This window comes from Stigmatopora argus, chromosome 8 (genome assembly GCF_051989625.1).
Source record: "Stigmatopora argus isolate UIUO_Sarg chromosome 8, RoL_Sarg_1.0, whole genome shotgun sequence".
Lineage (NCBI taxonomy): Eukaryota > Metazoa > Chordata > Actinopteri > Syngnathiformes > Syngnathidae > Stigmatopora > Stigmatopora argus.
The window spans coordinates 9635420-9649666 of record NC_135394.1 but is presented as its reverse complement, the minus strand read 5'-3'; the positions used below and the strand labels follow the sequence as shown (position 1 = coordinate 9649666).

The 14247-nt window shown below is 37.6% G+C and overlaps 1 protein-coding gene and 1 long non-coding RNA gene across 7 annotated transcripts in view; one reads left to right on the top strand and one right to left on the bottom strand.

Moving 5' to 3' along the window:
• Positions 1–14247, top strand: part of LOC144078996 (choline transporter-like protein 5) — a 35205-nt gene that overhangs the window by 18984 nt on the left and 1974 nt on the right. For all 6 annotated transcript variants that reach the window (XM_077607505.1, XM_077607502.1, XM_077607503.1 and 3 more), the window contains 19 exons: positions 2436–2484; positions 6764–6837; positions 8080–8158; positions 8261–8345; positions 8440–8556; positions 9159–9216; positions 9299–9362; positions 9922–9990; positions 10320–10432; positions 10515–10646; positions 10724–10823; positions 11109–11201; positions 11914–11998; positions 12089–12351; positions 12600–12694; positions 12767–12870; positions 12968–13041; positions 13823–13893; positions 13998–14077. In XM_077607505.1, coding sequence (XP_077463631.1) covers positions 2436–2484; positions 6764–6837; positions 8080–8158; positions 8261–8345; positions 8440–8556; positions 9159–9216; positions 9299–9362; positions 9922–9990; positions 10320–10432; positions 10515–10646; positions 10724–10823; positions 11109–11201; positions 11914–11998; positions 12089–12351; positions 12600–12694; positions 12767–12870; positions 12968–13041; positions 13823–13893; positions 13998–14077 — 1805 coding nt within the window. The remainder of the gene's footprint in view (positions 1–2435; positions 2485–6763; positions 6838–8079; positions 8159–8260; positions 8346–8439; positions 8557–9158; positions 9217–9298; positions 9363–9921; positions 9991–10319; positions 10433–10514; positions 10647–10723; positions 10824–11108; positions 11202–11913; positions 11999–12088; positions 12352–12599; positions 12695–12766; positions 12871–12967; positions 13042–13822; positions 13894–13997; positions 14078–14247) is intronic.
• Positions 11042–13694, bottom strand: LOC144079004 (uncharacterized). The gene is made up of 3 exons (XR_013301380.1): positions 12997–13694; positions 12604–12675; positions 11042–12362 (listed from the first exon to the last, which is right to left on the bottom strand). It is a non-coding gene; the product is annotated as an uncharacterized LOC144079004 (long non-coding RNA).

Sequence of the window (14247 nt, the reverse complement as noted above, 5' to 3'; positions counted from 1 at the left end):
TTGCCAATAACCAAATCCTTTAAATCGTGCTAATATTTGAAAAGACCCCAGGAGAAAGCTGTTGAGAAATTGTAAAGCACAGATCTGGATGCTGATTTCTTGTGTCAACCAGGAGATGAAAAAACTAAAGAGGGAGGCTATGTGAGCAAGGTAAAGGAAAGGGCAATTGAGACCAACAAAAATGGGGGAAAAGCTTGGATATTATCTGGTAAAACACCTTCAATGTTAGAGGGAGAGAAAAAATGAGCCATCTGGTGCCTTTCAGCTGCAGTGATTGCTTCTGAGATGGAGTCCAACAGGAAGCGTGGGGGACTGGTGCGATCATTTTGTACCAAAGTGCGTCAGTGTGCCCACGAGATGTTTCATTCCCAAACTGTAGTGATGCTTTGTTCTGAACGCAGTAATAGATCTATCACCGTATCAATTTATTTTCACACACCTAATGTAATTAAAAGTGATGAAGCTATTATTTTCTCATTATGAATGAATTAACATGACTATTAGAAGACATGGAGTTATTAGTAATTGATTTTGTTAGTGGCTACCGTATTTTCTCACATATTGACTGCCTCTAGGTTTGTCATACCATCCCTAATCACCAAGTCTCTGGATGCAATAATATCATGAGATACACACTACGCAGGTATCAAGGCTGATATTTTAATGATCGACCGCAAGACCTCAATCAGCCTTAACAACTATTGGGATGTGGTGACATGTAAAAACTACGATCATATGTATCAAGTCTACTCACGTCTGGCCAATCAGATCACGTTTAATAAATTTATATAAGCCATAACCTTGATTCAGTCAGTTTTTTTGTTACAAACTCGGCTTATATGCGAGAAAAACGGTAATTCTTTCTAAATGTAGTAGTCAATATGTCATGGCAATCATTTTGCGAGTGCATTACAGTCAATTCGCCCAGTTACGCTTTGAAAGTACATTGTTTCCTCATCAGTTCAAGTTCCAGAATGTAATCATATTTGAGAATGAAAAAAAAATGCTCTCCAGTGACATAACTCATGTACAACACCTGCAGTGTGAGCTGTTTGCATGCCCTTATGCTATGAAAGAGGCCAGTGTTGGACATTTGAGCCAAGGGCACACAAGTGACTCAGTCTAGTCATGTTGACGTGTATAAGTGTTGTGGATGTATTTACTGGAACCAATAATGTAAGGTTAAGTCATAGTTATGAGGATTGTCCATGGTCGAAGCATGCTGCTCAGTTGCTAATCTAGATTGGTAAAATTCTAGAGATGACATCATGAAACTCATACGTAGAGCTGGTATTAGTGATCAGATCTGCAAATTCAATTGGATCACAAGGACAGCATCAACTTCAAATGGAGTTTTCACTCATTTTGAAGGGTCAGTGTTTCAGGTTAATTTAAGGTTAAACATACCCATTGTAGACCGTGAGGATTTAACTCGCTGCATCTTTTACCATCAATGGCAACCAATGAGTTAATGGTTAAAAAATATTGGTCAGTGGTTGGATTTGAGACGAAATTAGTGATGACATGTCGATGGAAAGAGGTATTCCAACTTGACTCGCAATCTGTCGTTCTTCCACTGAATGTCATTGATGATCCCTGTGGGATTTCACGTCTTGCTGAGGCCATATGCACAAACCTGTTTTTATCCTACATTGCCAAGAACATGACTAGGTGACTTGGTTTTGAATAGTAACACAAGCTACCGTTTATTACACAAGGGATTTATGGACTAATTTGCAAGAAAAAAACATTTATTTGGCGGCAATTCCAGTATCTTCAAAAATAAATAGTAAATAAAAAGGAGAAAGGTATCTTTCTTCCATGCTTCTTAAAAATGCCTGAACAACTTATGCTTTGAGAAAAGAGATGCCTCTGTGTCTTGTTTTGGTTTTGTTGCTACATCAATGAGATTTCAGTTGAAATCTTTGTGGCCCAATTGTTGTACTTTGGAAAATTTGTCTTTGACAGTTCGTCTTAGGGCTCACGTTTTCAAGCCTTTAATTCAAAACTCTTCACTAGCTCCATTCAACTCGCGTCTAATTGCAACTGAATGTCCCACATTTTAAATGAGGTCTTCTCTGGCTTTGCGTTCATGCTTTGTATTATTAATTAAGAAGTTGAAAAGCTCCTATACCCCAGATTTTTTTTTAAAAGTAAATTTCTCCGTTGCAAGTTGATGAGTTAAGCAATAATGTCCGGGTTGTGTAAGGACTTAAATGTTGAACACAATACGCAGTTTTGAAAATAGATGAATGGATAAAAATAGGTAAAACTAAATCATTTAAAGGGGATACAGAATTGTCAAATTGTCAAACTGAAGGTGGAACCTTGTGTCTTGGGGTTTGTATGAAAATCGAGAATTCTTGAAAAATAGGCACTGTACTTTATATTGTTCATGCATCTAACCATATACTTTGTTTTGCTTTTCTTTGTAGGTGAGCCACACAAGTTTGACCCAAAGTTCAGAGGGCCAGTCCATAACAGGTATTGACAATTCTACTCAATACCCATGAGTGTTTTGATGAGGTATTTTTAAGTCAATTTAAAAATCAAAATACTGCATTGCACCCCCCGAGACTTTCTATACTGAAAAACTAGCCGGAAGGCTTTATCGATTCTGACTATTATGTAAGCTTTTCCCATGAAGGTGACAGATTGATCAATTGTCATGCTGGGTTTTAATACAGATGGAGGTGGAGTGCTAGCGGCTCTCTCCGCTCCACCGAACAAATCTATGACTACACATAAGTCAAACTGGTGGTGGGAGTTTGTCTGATGACACACGTTATCAAGTAGTCACACACACAAATGCCCACTCAAAATGGTGGATGAAGTCCAGGGAGTATCAGGGTTTGTGCGGACTGCTATGTATGAGTTGTACGTAACATTAAGCCAGGTTTTCAGCCATACATCACGACTATGTACTTGCAAGTGAAAATGGATGGTTAGATTACATTCAGCGCCATGAATTTGAGGTCGTTGCTCCTCTTTTGTAGTGTTATTCAAAAGCTGCATCAAAATGTCATTTCACAGGTAATGTTAGAATTAGAATTTAAACTTGTTGCTGGACTAAACCTATTGATACGATACGATTCAGAATTTTGGGGGGGGATTGAGTTGCGAGGGGTACATTTAGATAAAAGATGCTATTTAATATGGCATTTTTGGGCTAATTCTATAAAGCGTAATTTAGTGAGGATGAACTTTTACACTATTTCTGCGTTTTCCTAGCAAATCAACTTTTTCTACTTACTATGTTGTTAGTACATATCAAACATATTTGATTGTTTGACGGTATTTGTTCATTTTTATAACACAATCTTTTTAAAAAGAAAACGGGATTCCTAACTTAATTCCTATAATTTAAAAGCTTGACATAATCGGCTGCCCAAAATAAGATAAAAACAACTGTTAGACGGGTGCTACTTATCCATGTCTCTCTGTGTTAGACTGTGTGAAAAACACTAATTAATGGATTTTTCTTTAATTTCAACAAAGAAAATGTATTTAAGATATTATAGAATTATGAGCATGGTAACAGAATAGATTAACCCGTCAATCAAGGCAGCTCTGGACATTTAAAAATAGGTTGCAAGATTTGAATTCCTCTAAAGGACCTTGAAGATGCTGTGCTTACTTTAGCAAAACACTATACAGTGAAAATATGCTCAACTTCAACTTGTACGCAAGCTTTTTCTCTGGATCACACCATTGAAAGAATGTATACTTAAAGAATTGTTTGACTGGTTTTGAGCAATTGAAGGGACACACACTATGGAGAAGAGATTTTTCAAATGAAGCACTAGCAACCTCCTTAAGGGTTTCTTCCACAGGCTTCGTGTGGACTTGTTCTTTTGATGATTCAGTCTATTTCAAAGGTAACGCAGTGTTTTGCCTTCAGTCCTCTTGTGTCATTCCTCTTTTCTCCGCAGTGCGTGTCTCTTGTCTAGCTGGGTAAAGCCAACACACAGACTTTGGTGTGCGGCTGGCAGGCTTTCTCCTAATGAGAACGTTGTCAGAACATCCTAGGCAGGCTTCCATTTAAGCATTGGTGGCCAGGACTCTTTTAAGAAAAAGTTTTTTTTTTATATTAAAGAGACTTACTTCTTTGTGCTTAAAAAAAGGTTAAATAAAACTAAACTAGTTTAATAGCCAAATATATATGAAACGTTTATAGTGTACAAACAATAAGACAAACATGAAATGGGGAAAAAGGCAAGTTACAATTGGAGCTAGAGGGCAGTGTTTACGTTCAGGTGTTAAATAATAATATAGAGATGGTTTTAATAGTCCAAATAATACTAAATAGATACCATAAAAACACTGTTCCTACATTGTGGTTATTCACCAATTGCGGCAGGTCTTGGAACCTATTCACCGCGATATTTGAGGTATTACTGTAATCTAAAAAAAAATAATAATAAGGGTGTGTCAATAAGAAAGTGAAAATTATGTTATGCTACAACTACTGGATCGGAGTCGATCTTGAGACCAAACCCAATACTAAATATCGGATTGGACTTGTTCTCCCGTTTGGAGAGGTGATAGAAGAAAGAGAGCACACTCCACCGCTTAGACATTTAAAATGTTATTTAATTTATTTGTTTTGAAAAGAGGTTGTTGTTAATTTGACAGTAAGCCTTTTGCAGTTACCCATTTTTTTTCATCTCTAAATTCTGGTAACCAAATCTGACAGTATTGAACCGATTTTTTTAATTTTTTTTTAACAATGTTTATAGGATTACCAAAAAACAAAGTGTATGTAGACTATGGCCTGTATTCCTGCGATAAGAAGACAAAGCAAAATTGTTTTCCCTCTCACTTTGTCAGCTTCCCGCATTCCTCCCATGCTTCTAAGGTGACTTTGTATGAGCCACTGCACGCGGCTGTTTGCACGTTTTTAATAGAGTATGCGCATCGTTGCCACAACTTTTGATTACTGTAAAGGAGGAGCGAGGTCAGCTCACTGCCAAACACCACCTCAGATCTCGCTCCACTTAATTGCCGGCGATGCGTGCTCAAGTGATCGTTACCGTACACCGTACGAGATTTAGAGGATGAGAGGGAGAATTCAAAGAGGATGGCAGCGGTTGCCATGGCAACTTGAGCAGTGCTTTCCCTTGTTCTTTACTCAAGGCAAAGAATTGCTACTACTATTGTCTGTTGTCTTTTAGCAACTGCCTTGTTCTCGACACCTCAAATGCCTTTTGCAACAATCAAAAATGGCTGTTTTTCCCAGGCTGGTGTAAAATATTTACACAAGGTACTGAAAGTCAATTTGCAACTCTTTTTATCTATGTCGAGTTAGATGAGCAATGACTTTTAAAACTAGTAATATTGTTGAAGTATCTGAAAAATCATTGACTTTGATTTTTTTTTCTGTAGTCACATTTAGGCTTCAAACTGTTCTACGTACTGATAAAAAATGGTTGTTAAGGTTCTTAAATTTAACATGCACCTCGCCTAGCAGCTAGTTCTCTATAATCTGTATATTTTGGGAACATCTCAATTTAAATTGATGGTGAAATGCATCAACATATTTGCATCTTATGATGAGAAATCAAGTGTAAAACAAGCAAACAAAAAAAGTATAAAGCGTGACTTGGAGTGGATGGCCTGAAAATACGTTATTTCTTTAAACTATAGGGCAAGTGACTATTTTACATATATCATAAAGGCAAGATGTGCTGAAACGAGTAAGGGGGAATGTTTTCTTAACAAAGACATCTCATTAATTGCTAAAATCAATGTATTTTTAGCGAGTCTGGGCCATCAGAACATCGAGGCTTTGTTCTCATCAGCCGATTTTTCCGTTGTACGTCGTTCATAATGATGAGCTTTCTTGTATAGACGGATGTCTGACACCAGTGCTTGTTCTGTATTTTTTTCTCCTAACAAGCCGGAAAAAGACGTCGGATACGAGTGTCTGAATTGACGTTGTTAAGGAAGACTCACTCTTGTCCAGTATGTCTTACCAGTCTTCACATTGCACTGGGCTTAGGTCTCATCAAGACCACCAGTCTTACTGCACATTTGTCTCTTCTTTAGATCAAGAGACTGCTTTTCCCACTGTTTAAAAGGATTTGGTTATGAGGAAAGATAGAAAAGAACTCATTTTGAAGTGAACTAGCTCACTTGCGGGGAGTCTAGACAAAGTTGAGCTTCAAACAGATGCGCATCCCACCAGAACAAACCCCCCCTCATCCCCCCACCCCACTTCTCCTTCTCCCTCCAGGCTCTGAAAGTCCAGAAAGTTCCAAAAGCAGTTTTATCTTGTCAAATCAGACTGCATGGATATATCCGAGCAAAATTTAAAAAACACCACAAACTACATGGTAGTCACAATTATGCTCAAATTTAACCGCCATTGACGGATGAATGGCTAATCCATTGCAGGGAATAATCACTGCTATTCTTTTCAGTTAAAATGGATTGGACGTCTACCCTCATGACACTTGGACTTTATCCCTATATATAGGGAAAGTGACTATTTCTGGTCATTAAAAAACTTAAATATTAGCAATTATTAGTATATAAATAATTCCTCATCTATTAATTTTGTGATTTTTTTTCCCCTTATGATTTTATTCATTTCTTGCCGTTGACGTTAATACACATCCAAGTCATTTAAACTGGACTTTCCAGTCAAAATGGATTGGACGCCTAGCAAATGATTGAGTAAAAAGTCAAGAGTCGAAATTTTTGCATGAAATATGTTCCTCGTTAATTGTATTCTTCTCACACTTGAAAAAAATCTTTGCAGGACCCGTACGGATGTGCTCTGCTGTGTTGTTTTTTTCATCTTCATCTTGGGCTACGTGTTACTGGGTGTTTTGGGTAAGTGTGACACACTGCGGCTAGACACATTTTGTAATCACACATAGTAATAGTGAAGCACACTAAAATAATGAGTTATTACATACCTCTCAACTTATGTTTTTCCCCGTATTTTATACATTTTTTGATCATTTCAAATTGTGCTCGCCGTATAACAACTTTTATAGGGGAATTTTTTAATATAGGTTTTGTCAAACCAATCTCGTTTTACCCATGTGTTCATGTATATCAGGGGTGTCCAAACTATTCCACAAAGGGCCGCAGTGGGTGCGAGTTTTCATTCCAACCCATCAAGATGACACCTTTTCACCAATCGGGTGTCCTACAAGTGCAATCAGTGGATTGCAGTCAGGTGCTTCTTGTTTTCTTCAGAAATCTCATTGGTCAAAATGTCTGTGCTGGATCGGTTGGAACAAAAACCTGCACCCACAGCGGCCCTCGAGGACCGGTTTGGCCATCCCTGATGTATATCCTCGATGTCATGAATTGTTAAAGAATACATGTAATATATACAACCGCAATGCAATTTTAAGCAATCTTTTACTTTTTGTAAAAATCTTTTAGCTTCTTCATCAAAGGAGTCTCATCTCTCAATCTAGTCAAAGGGTGCTTCTCCGTGCTTCTCGCCTATTTTTTGTTGTACTTCAGCAGATGAAAGGCATATTTTACATCAAGAAGTCAAGCCTTCTGGTCTGCTGCCCGGAAAAACTTGACGATAACTTCAGAAAGCCGTTTTGTAATGCTAAAGTGTTGAAGAATAGGACTTAACTGGTAAAAAAGGGGAATTTCAATGATTTTGAAAGGGAAAGTATTGACGACAATGTTTTGAAAGGTGCATCAAAATGGAAGAACTGTGTTGTTCCACACTTATTGAATCAACCACAATTACTGTATTTTTTGGACTATATACATCGCACTAGCCAAAGAATACACAAAACAATATATAAATTGCGTTTATGGGTTGGCAAATCGTTATTTTGATCAGAAACCAAGAAGAAACATATGTTAAAGTAACAATAGTAAAATGGAAAACAACAGGCATCTGCTAATATAACATGTTTTCATATAACTATAGCCTAAAAAACAACATAACAGAGAGAAAAAATAAAAATACACAAGCCGTGTTGAGTATTTGATTAAAAAGTGTTACTAACAGTTTTGGAAAATACAGCACTTAAGTAATTAACACAATTATTAGTTATTATTTAACCCTGGCCTCATTCCCTTACTTGATGTTTTCAGCCTGGGTCAACGGCGATCCCAAAAAGATCGTGTATCCGACGGACAGCTTTGGGAATATCTGCGGCGATAAGCAAAACTTGTAAGTTTTCATCTTCCTATTGTGTATATCCAAAATATTTTGTGGGCAAATTATTTTTAGATTGCTCTTTCATTCCGATGTTTATTTCTGCTTCTCCTTTAGGAACAAACCCTTTTTGTTCTACATTAACATGCTGAAATGTGCTAGCATCGAAACCGTGTTCAATTTCGAGTGCCCTACATTCCGCGTAAGACGTTAACGCCGAGCCACCGATGCCATCTCTTTCCACGGCGTGCTTTTATGTGCTTGACTTCTTCTAATAGTTATTTTTCCTTTCGCAGGTCTGTGTGGAGAAATGCCCTGACAAATATGAGAAACTTTCACAAGCCAGGTTGGACCCGGAAAAATGGAAGATTTACAAGCAATACTGCAAACCGGGAATTGACGACAGGAAACCGGTATGCGACTTTTAATTTGCACTGGTCCCTATCTGAGGCATATGATGTCAATTTAGGAGGTACTTCTCTGAATTCCATTGATGGGTCTTGAGTGAGCCACAACCCGTAGTCATTTTTCTCTGTAAAATAAACACAAAAGCGCAAAAGCCAGCCCCCCCAACTCCTCGCAAGGTGTCCTCTCGTAAGAATAGTCATATTGTGATAACGTTTCTCAAAAATCTCATGTTGTCTTGCGACTCTTTGACGTGCTTTAACCGATTTGTAACTTTCTAACTTGAAATGCATTCCAGAAATTCACACATTTTCGGGTTGTATTGTTTTCATTCCAAAGATCGCTCCTTCAAAAAATTCCACGTGTTTCAACAAAGTCCCCATTTAATTCCGATAATATTCTCATCATTCCTATTTCACCTAAGATCACGGTTCAGGATCACCTTTTACGAATCTTAACATCTTGCGCTCCAAATTCCCCATTAAAATCGATAAATAAAATCATGATGATTTTCACCGGACATTTAAATAACAGTTTCACATCCATTCTATCATTATTTAGATCCATCACTTCATATTAACAATAATTTTCAACACTTTACCTTTGTCAGTATACGACCCTGATTGCAAATGATGACTGCCCAGCCACTCTTCATCCAAGCAAACCTTGTAAGTTTTATCACAGGATGACCATAACCATTTCTTCATGGAGCCCATTGGAAAAGCATGTTTCTTGTGTTTTCTTCCCCAGTGCTTAGGAGATGCGTTTTGGTGCTGAATATCACAGGTCCAGAACTAATGGTAAATCTGACACGGTAAGAGCTTTGTTTTCTGTTGACTTGTTACCACTAAAATGACATTCTGAAATTGGCAACGTTTACGCTATTTATACTACGATTCTTCTATTTTGCATGATTTATTCTGTTGTTTTTACCCACTTGATTTATTTATTCTTCGTTGCACTCAAGTATGTATTGTAATATTTTTAGCTCCTGTTTTTTTCGGAAGCCGAACGGCGACATTTTGCTTTGTTTTTTGTGCAGACAGTAAAAAGGAAGTCGAAGTCTAGTGTAAGTTTTATATAGTTTGACAACTGATAGCATCATTTTAATCTAACTGAACACTGACTCAGGGCTTTAAGTTTATAGTTAGTTAGTTATAGTGTCTACTTTCCTATGCCTACCAAAGTTTTATTTCAATCAGTTCGCAGATAACGGAAGCGTAACCATTTTAGTCAATGTCCTCAATAAGAATAACTGACAAGCAACACAGGCACCAATAAGTCTTTAAAAATAAAGCTCCGAGGACAGTTTTAACAATGATGTTTTTCTGTCTTGTCTTAATGGCCACTTTTTTCTTCCTCACCTACAACAGGAAAGAATCTGCAGATCTTTCTGTGAATTTAGTTGAGGACTTGGCAAATTCCTGGCAATGGATTCTATTGTGAGTTTACATATTACTGTCGAATCTTTGCTATATTGAACAGAGAAAAGGCAACAAGTATTTTGACAAAAATCTAAATGAATCACTCAAGAACAAAAATATTTGAGATATACTATGTTTTACAGTTACACATTTTGATCAATTCTGCTACGAACAAATTATTTCATTTTTTCCATGCAACTAGTAGAAAACAGATCGCAGAATACAGTAACAATAGTAAATACATTATCAGCATTGCTTCAAATTCGTGAGATTTGTTTCACTAGATATTTTGCCCCAAAGATTTCTATTTCTGTTCCTAATCAGTGCTTATTTATAAATGATCACAGGTGTCTTGTATGCGCAATGGTGGTCAGCTTCTTTTTACTCCTGATGATGCGGTTAATCGTTGGTGTGCTGGTGTGGTTCTTCCTCTTCGCGCTCCTCTGTGCTCTCAGCTATGGTGAGTTTTTGGATTTTTTTCCACGCTTTTTCTGTCGCGTTTCTGAGGTGCTTTTGATTCTATTCTTACAAGTGTCTCTCAGGTATCATCTACTGCTTTTTGAAGTACAGAAACCTCTCTGAGACGGAGGGTGGCAACATCACCATTTCGGAAATGGGCTTCCGGACAGATGCTAATGTCTACCTGGACCTCAGTCAGACGTGGTTCATTTTCAGTACGCTTCAATGGCTTTTCTCCAATTTGAATGCACAAATAACCTAACTTAATCCACATGTGATCTTGTTTTTGAAGTGATTGTGATGTCTGTGATCGAGGGCATACTTTTGATTGTGCTGATTTTCCTGAGGCAGCGGCTGGTAATCGCCATTGTGCTGTTGAAGGAATCCAGCAGGTAGTTACCGCCGATACCTTTACGTATTTTGATTCAAATTCCAGACTTGTGGCACAATGTCACCATATTGTGTACTAGGCCTGGGTATTAAATAAACCTTTAAAAAAAAAAAATTCAAAACCTTTATAATTCCCTCGATTGAAATCAAAAGTTATAGCCTATATTTGTGTCTTGAAATTTTTTTATATTTTTTGTTCTAACAACATTTTGCCAGACATCACAGTATGAAGGAATTTTTTTTCATGTTCATAGCTCAAGCAAGATGTTCTTCCCTTTTTTTTTTAGAGCCATCAGATACATCATGTCTGCTCTCATCTTCCCCGTCTTCACCTTCTTGCTGTTGTGTATATCCATTGCTTATGGATCTGTCGTAGCAATGTATCCTTGAAAACACAATATTGTTGGTGGTTAAAGTGACATTCCAATTCCAGTCTTTTAAAAACTGTAGCTATTGGTAGTTAAGCAGCTAGTTCTCATCTCCATGGCAATAACAATTTGTCTAGTATTTAAACAATGACGTATTCCCACAGGAAATAATGTCACTTAAATAATTAAATGATTATTTACTGGCTGGATAATATTTTGAAAAATATTTGAATATTCTCAACTTTCAATAGAACGTAAACAAAATGAAAAAATGCTATTAAATCATAACAGAATTTGGAAATCTTTATAAATACTGTCATCTAGTGGCAGGGAAACTTTAGTGCATGTCATTACTGCTCTGCCAAAGCTGGTGCTTTTTTGTTGTTGTTGCTTGCTTGCTTTTTTTTTTTTTTTTACTGGCTGAAGGCCTGTCAAGCAGCCACTCAAGTTGTTGTTCTTGTGCACACTAACTTTGAAATCCTACGCCTCCCTTATTCGTCAACTATTTGTCTTGAAACTTGGTAGCTACGTAGCATGGACAATTATCTATCGATCCTCGGAGCCCCGTTCTTTTTTTCATCGGGGCTTTAATTACGGATTTAATGGTTCCCGTAGGTTAGCAATTAGCCTTTCGTGGGCAGAATTCCTTCTGTAGTAGTGCAAGTTTTGCTTAAGGGGATTTATCATACAAGTTTGCAAAAGCCTTAACTGTTTTCACCTTCAGCTTTTTGGCTACATCTGGTGTCCCCGTCTACAAGATTCTACCCGTAGAAGGTTGCGTGTTAGAGAACGATACGTGTGATCCTCAGGTGAGCCTTACATTTTCAATTTAGAAATATCTACGCACTAGCGTTAAATCGGGCGCTGACAATCGGATACTGGCTAATTTATTCTTTCAGACGTTTGATGAATCGAGCATGACCGGCAAGTGCAGCGGCTCCATGTGCTTTTTCTCTCACTACGGCGGCGAGAGCTTCTTCCACCGCTACACCTTTGTCTTCCAACTCTACAATGTGTTCATGTTCCTGTGGCTGGTCAACTTCGTCATCGCCCTCGGCCAGTGCACTCTGGCCGGAGCCTTTGCTTCCTACTACTGGGCTCTGAGGAAGCCCAAAGACATCCCCGCACGCCCAATCATTTCGTCGTTCAACAGAGCCATACAGTGAGTCCTTCCTTGGGGAGACACAAACAAAATATAAATAAAATAATATGAATCAAAAGCAATTGCAGAGGGGAGTTCAGTTTTGACACACGTAGGCAAATATGGGGAGAGTTGGGTTGTTGTCGTTGATTTAACAGTTAATTGAATAGGGTGCGGATTAAAGTTCATGCTTTACTCTTGAATAAAATGCTGTTGATCACAAGCATGTTCTAATATATATAAATATATAAATCTTGCTTTTTCCACAGTTACCACACAGGCTCGCTGGCTTTGGGCGCCCTCATCCTCTCTTCGGTCCAAATGATCCGCTTAGTTCTTGAGTACCTGGATAAAAAACTGAATGGTAAGTTATAAGAGATTGCAGACTTTATCTCTTTTTTTTAAGTGACTCTAATAGGAGATTTGTTTTGCTCAGGTTCCCAAACTGCATGTGCTCGCTTCCTTATTAACTGCCTCAAATATTGTTTCTGGTGCCTGGAACGTTTCCTCAAGTTCATCAACAGAAACGCATACATTATGGTGAGCGGCAGGGCCTTTTCCACTGCCTAAGGGAAGATTTATTTTACACCGTTCATCCATTTCACAGAATTGACTCAATGGTTATCTCTTTTAACAGATAGCAATATATGGAAAGAGCTTTTGCACCTCCTCCAAGAATGCGTTCTTCCTCTTGTTGAGGAACATTATCCGGTAAGCTTTTTCTTTTAGTAGAAGCACACGGGTAATCAAATGAAGTCCTTCTGTTTCGGATGAGAATTCTTCCACTGGCTCGAGTCTTGCTACATGACACAATGAAAAAGGAAAATAGTTATGTCAAATTGTTGGAATAATGATTCAAACCTTTTAAATCATTATTAGTAATATTTAATTAAAAAAGGAAAAACATCTTTCAACAAACTCTGCTTACAACTTGCAAGGAAAATGCCATGTGACGCCGTCTTAGTCCCCAGTGCATTCTGACGAGCGGAATACTCTTCGTTCCATTTAGCGGCACATAACCAAAACATTCAAAGGTAATCTGATTTAAACAATTGCATACGCAAAAACAACTGTCTCTGCATGAAGGTTATAAAAACACGGTTGAGGTGTATCCAGTACTCAGTCCTCGGAGCAAGAACTCAGTGTATTGTTTTATGTCTCTGTGTACTTGTATCTCTCGCTGATCCCAGCTGTCCTGGAGAGCGACCTTGGCGTAAGCGTTTGTCTTCGTTGAAAGCGATCAACACATATATATAGTTACACATTTAGGATGAGCAAATATATTGATTAATATAGTAAGCATGTATATTATAAGGCTTTATATTCATTGCAAACACATTTATAATAATGATTATTCCATCACAAATTGAATTATGCACTGTGAAAAAAAATGATAAGGGTACCAAGAAATGGTAATAGTGTGAAGAAAAAGATGAACAAAATGGTGTTAATAAATTGATAGAATACAGGTTATTTTTGTTTGTGTTTGTAGGGTGGCTGTTCTTGACAAGGTGACAGACTTTTTATTATTACTTGCAAAACTGGTCGTTACAGCAAGTATTGGTGAGCGCGCCTGCTTTGCAGATCTTAATCCTTTATGTTTAGCAGGGACTGTAATTGCAAATTTAATTCAACTTGTTTTTTTTCCTTCCTTTGATTTGCATCAGGGGCATTTGCATATTTCTTCTTCTCCCATCAAATATCCCACGAGGCACCCATCTTGTACTCCTACTGGGTCCCAGTGGTGGTAAGGAATCAAGTCAAATTAGCAATCCACACCAAAAATGCCTTTTTTTCTTTTCTTTTATTATTATTATTTTTTCATTTCTGCAAAGATTGAATCAAGGCAAAGCTATTTGTGGCTAAAAATATCAATAAAGAAGTCTTCTCGATTGGCGGTGAAAAGTCTTCAATAGC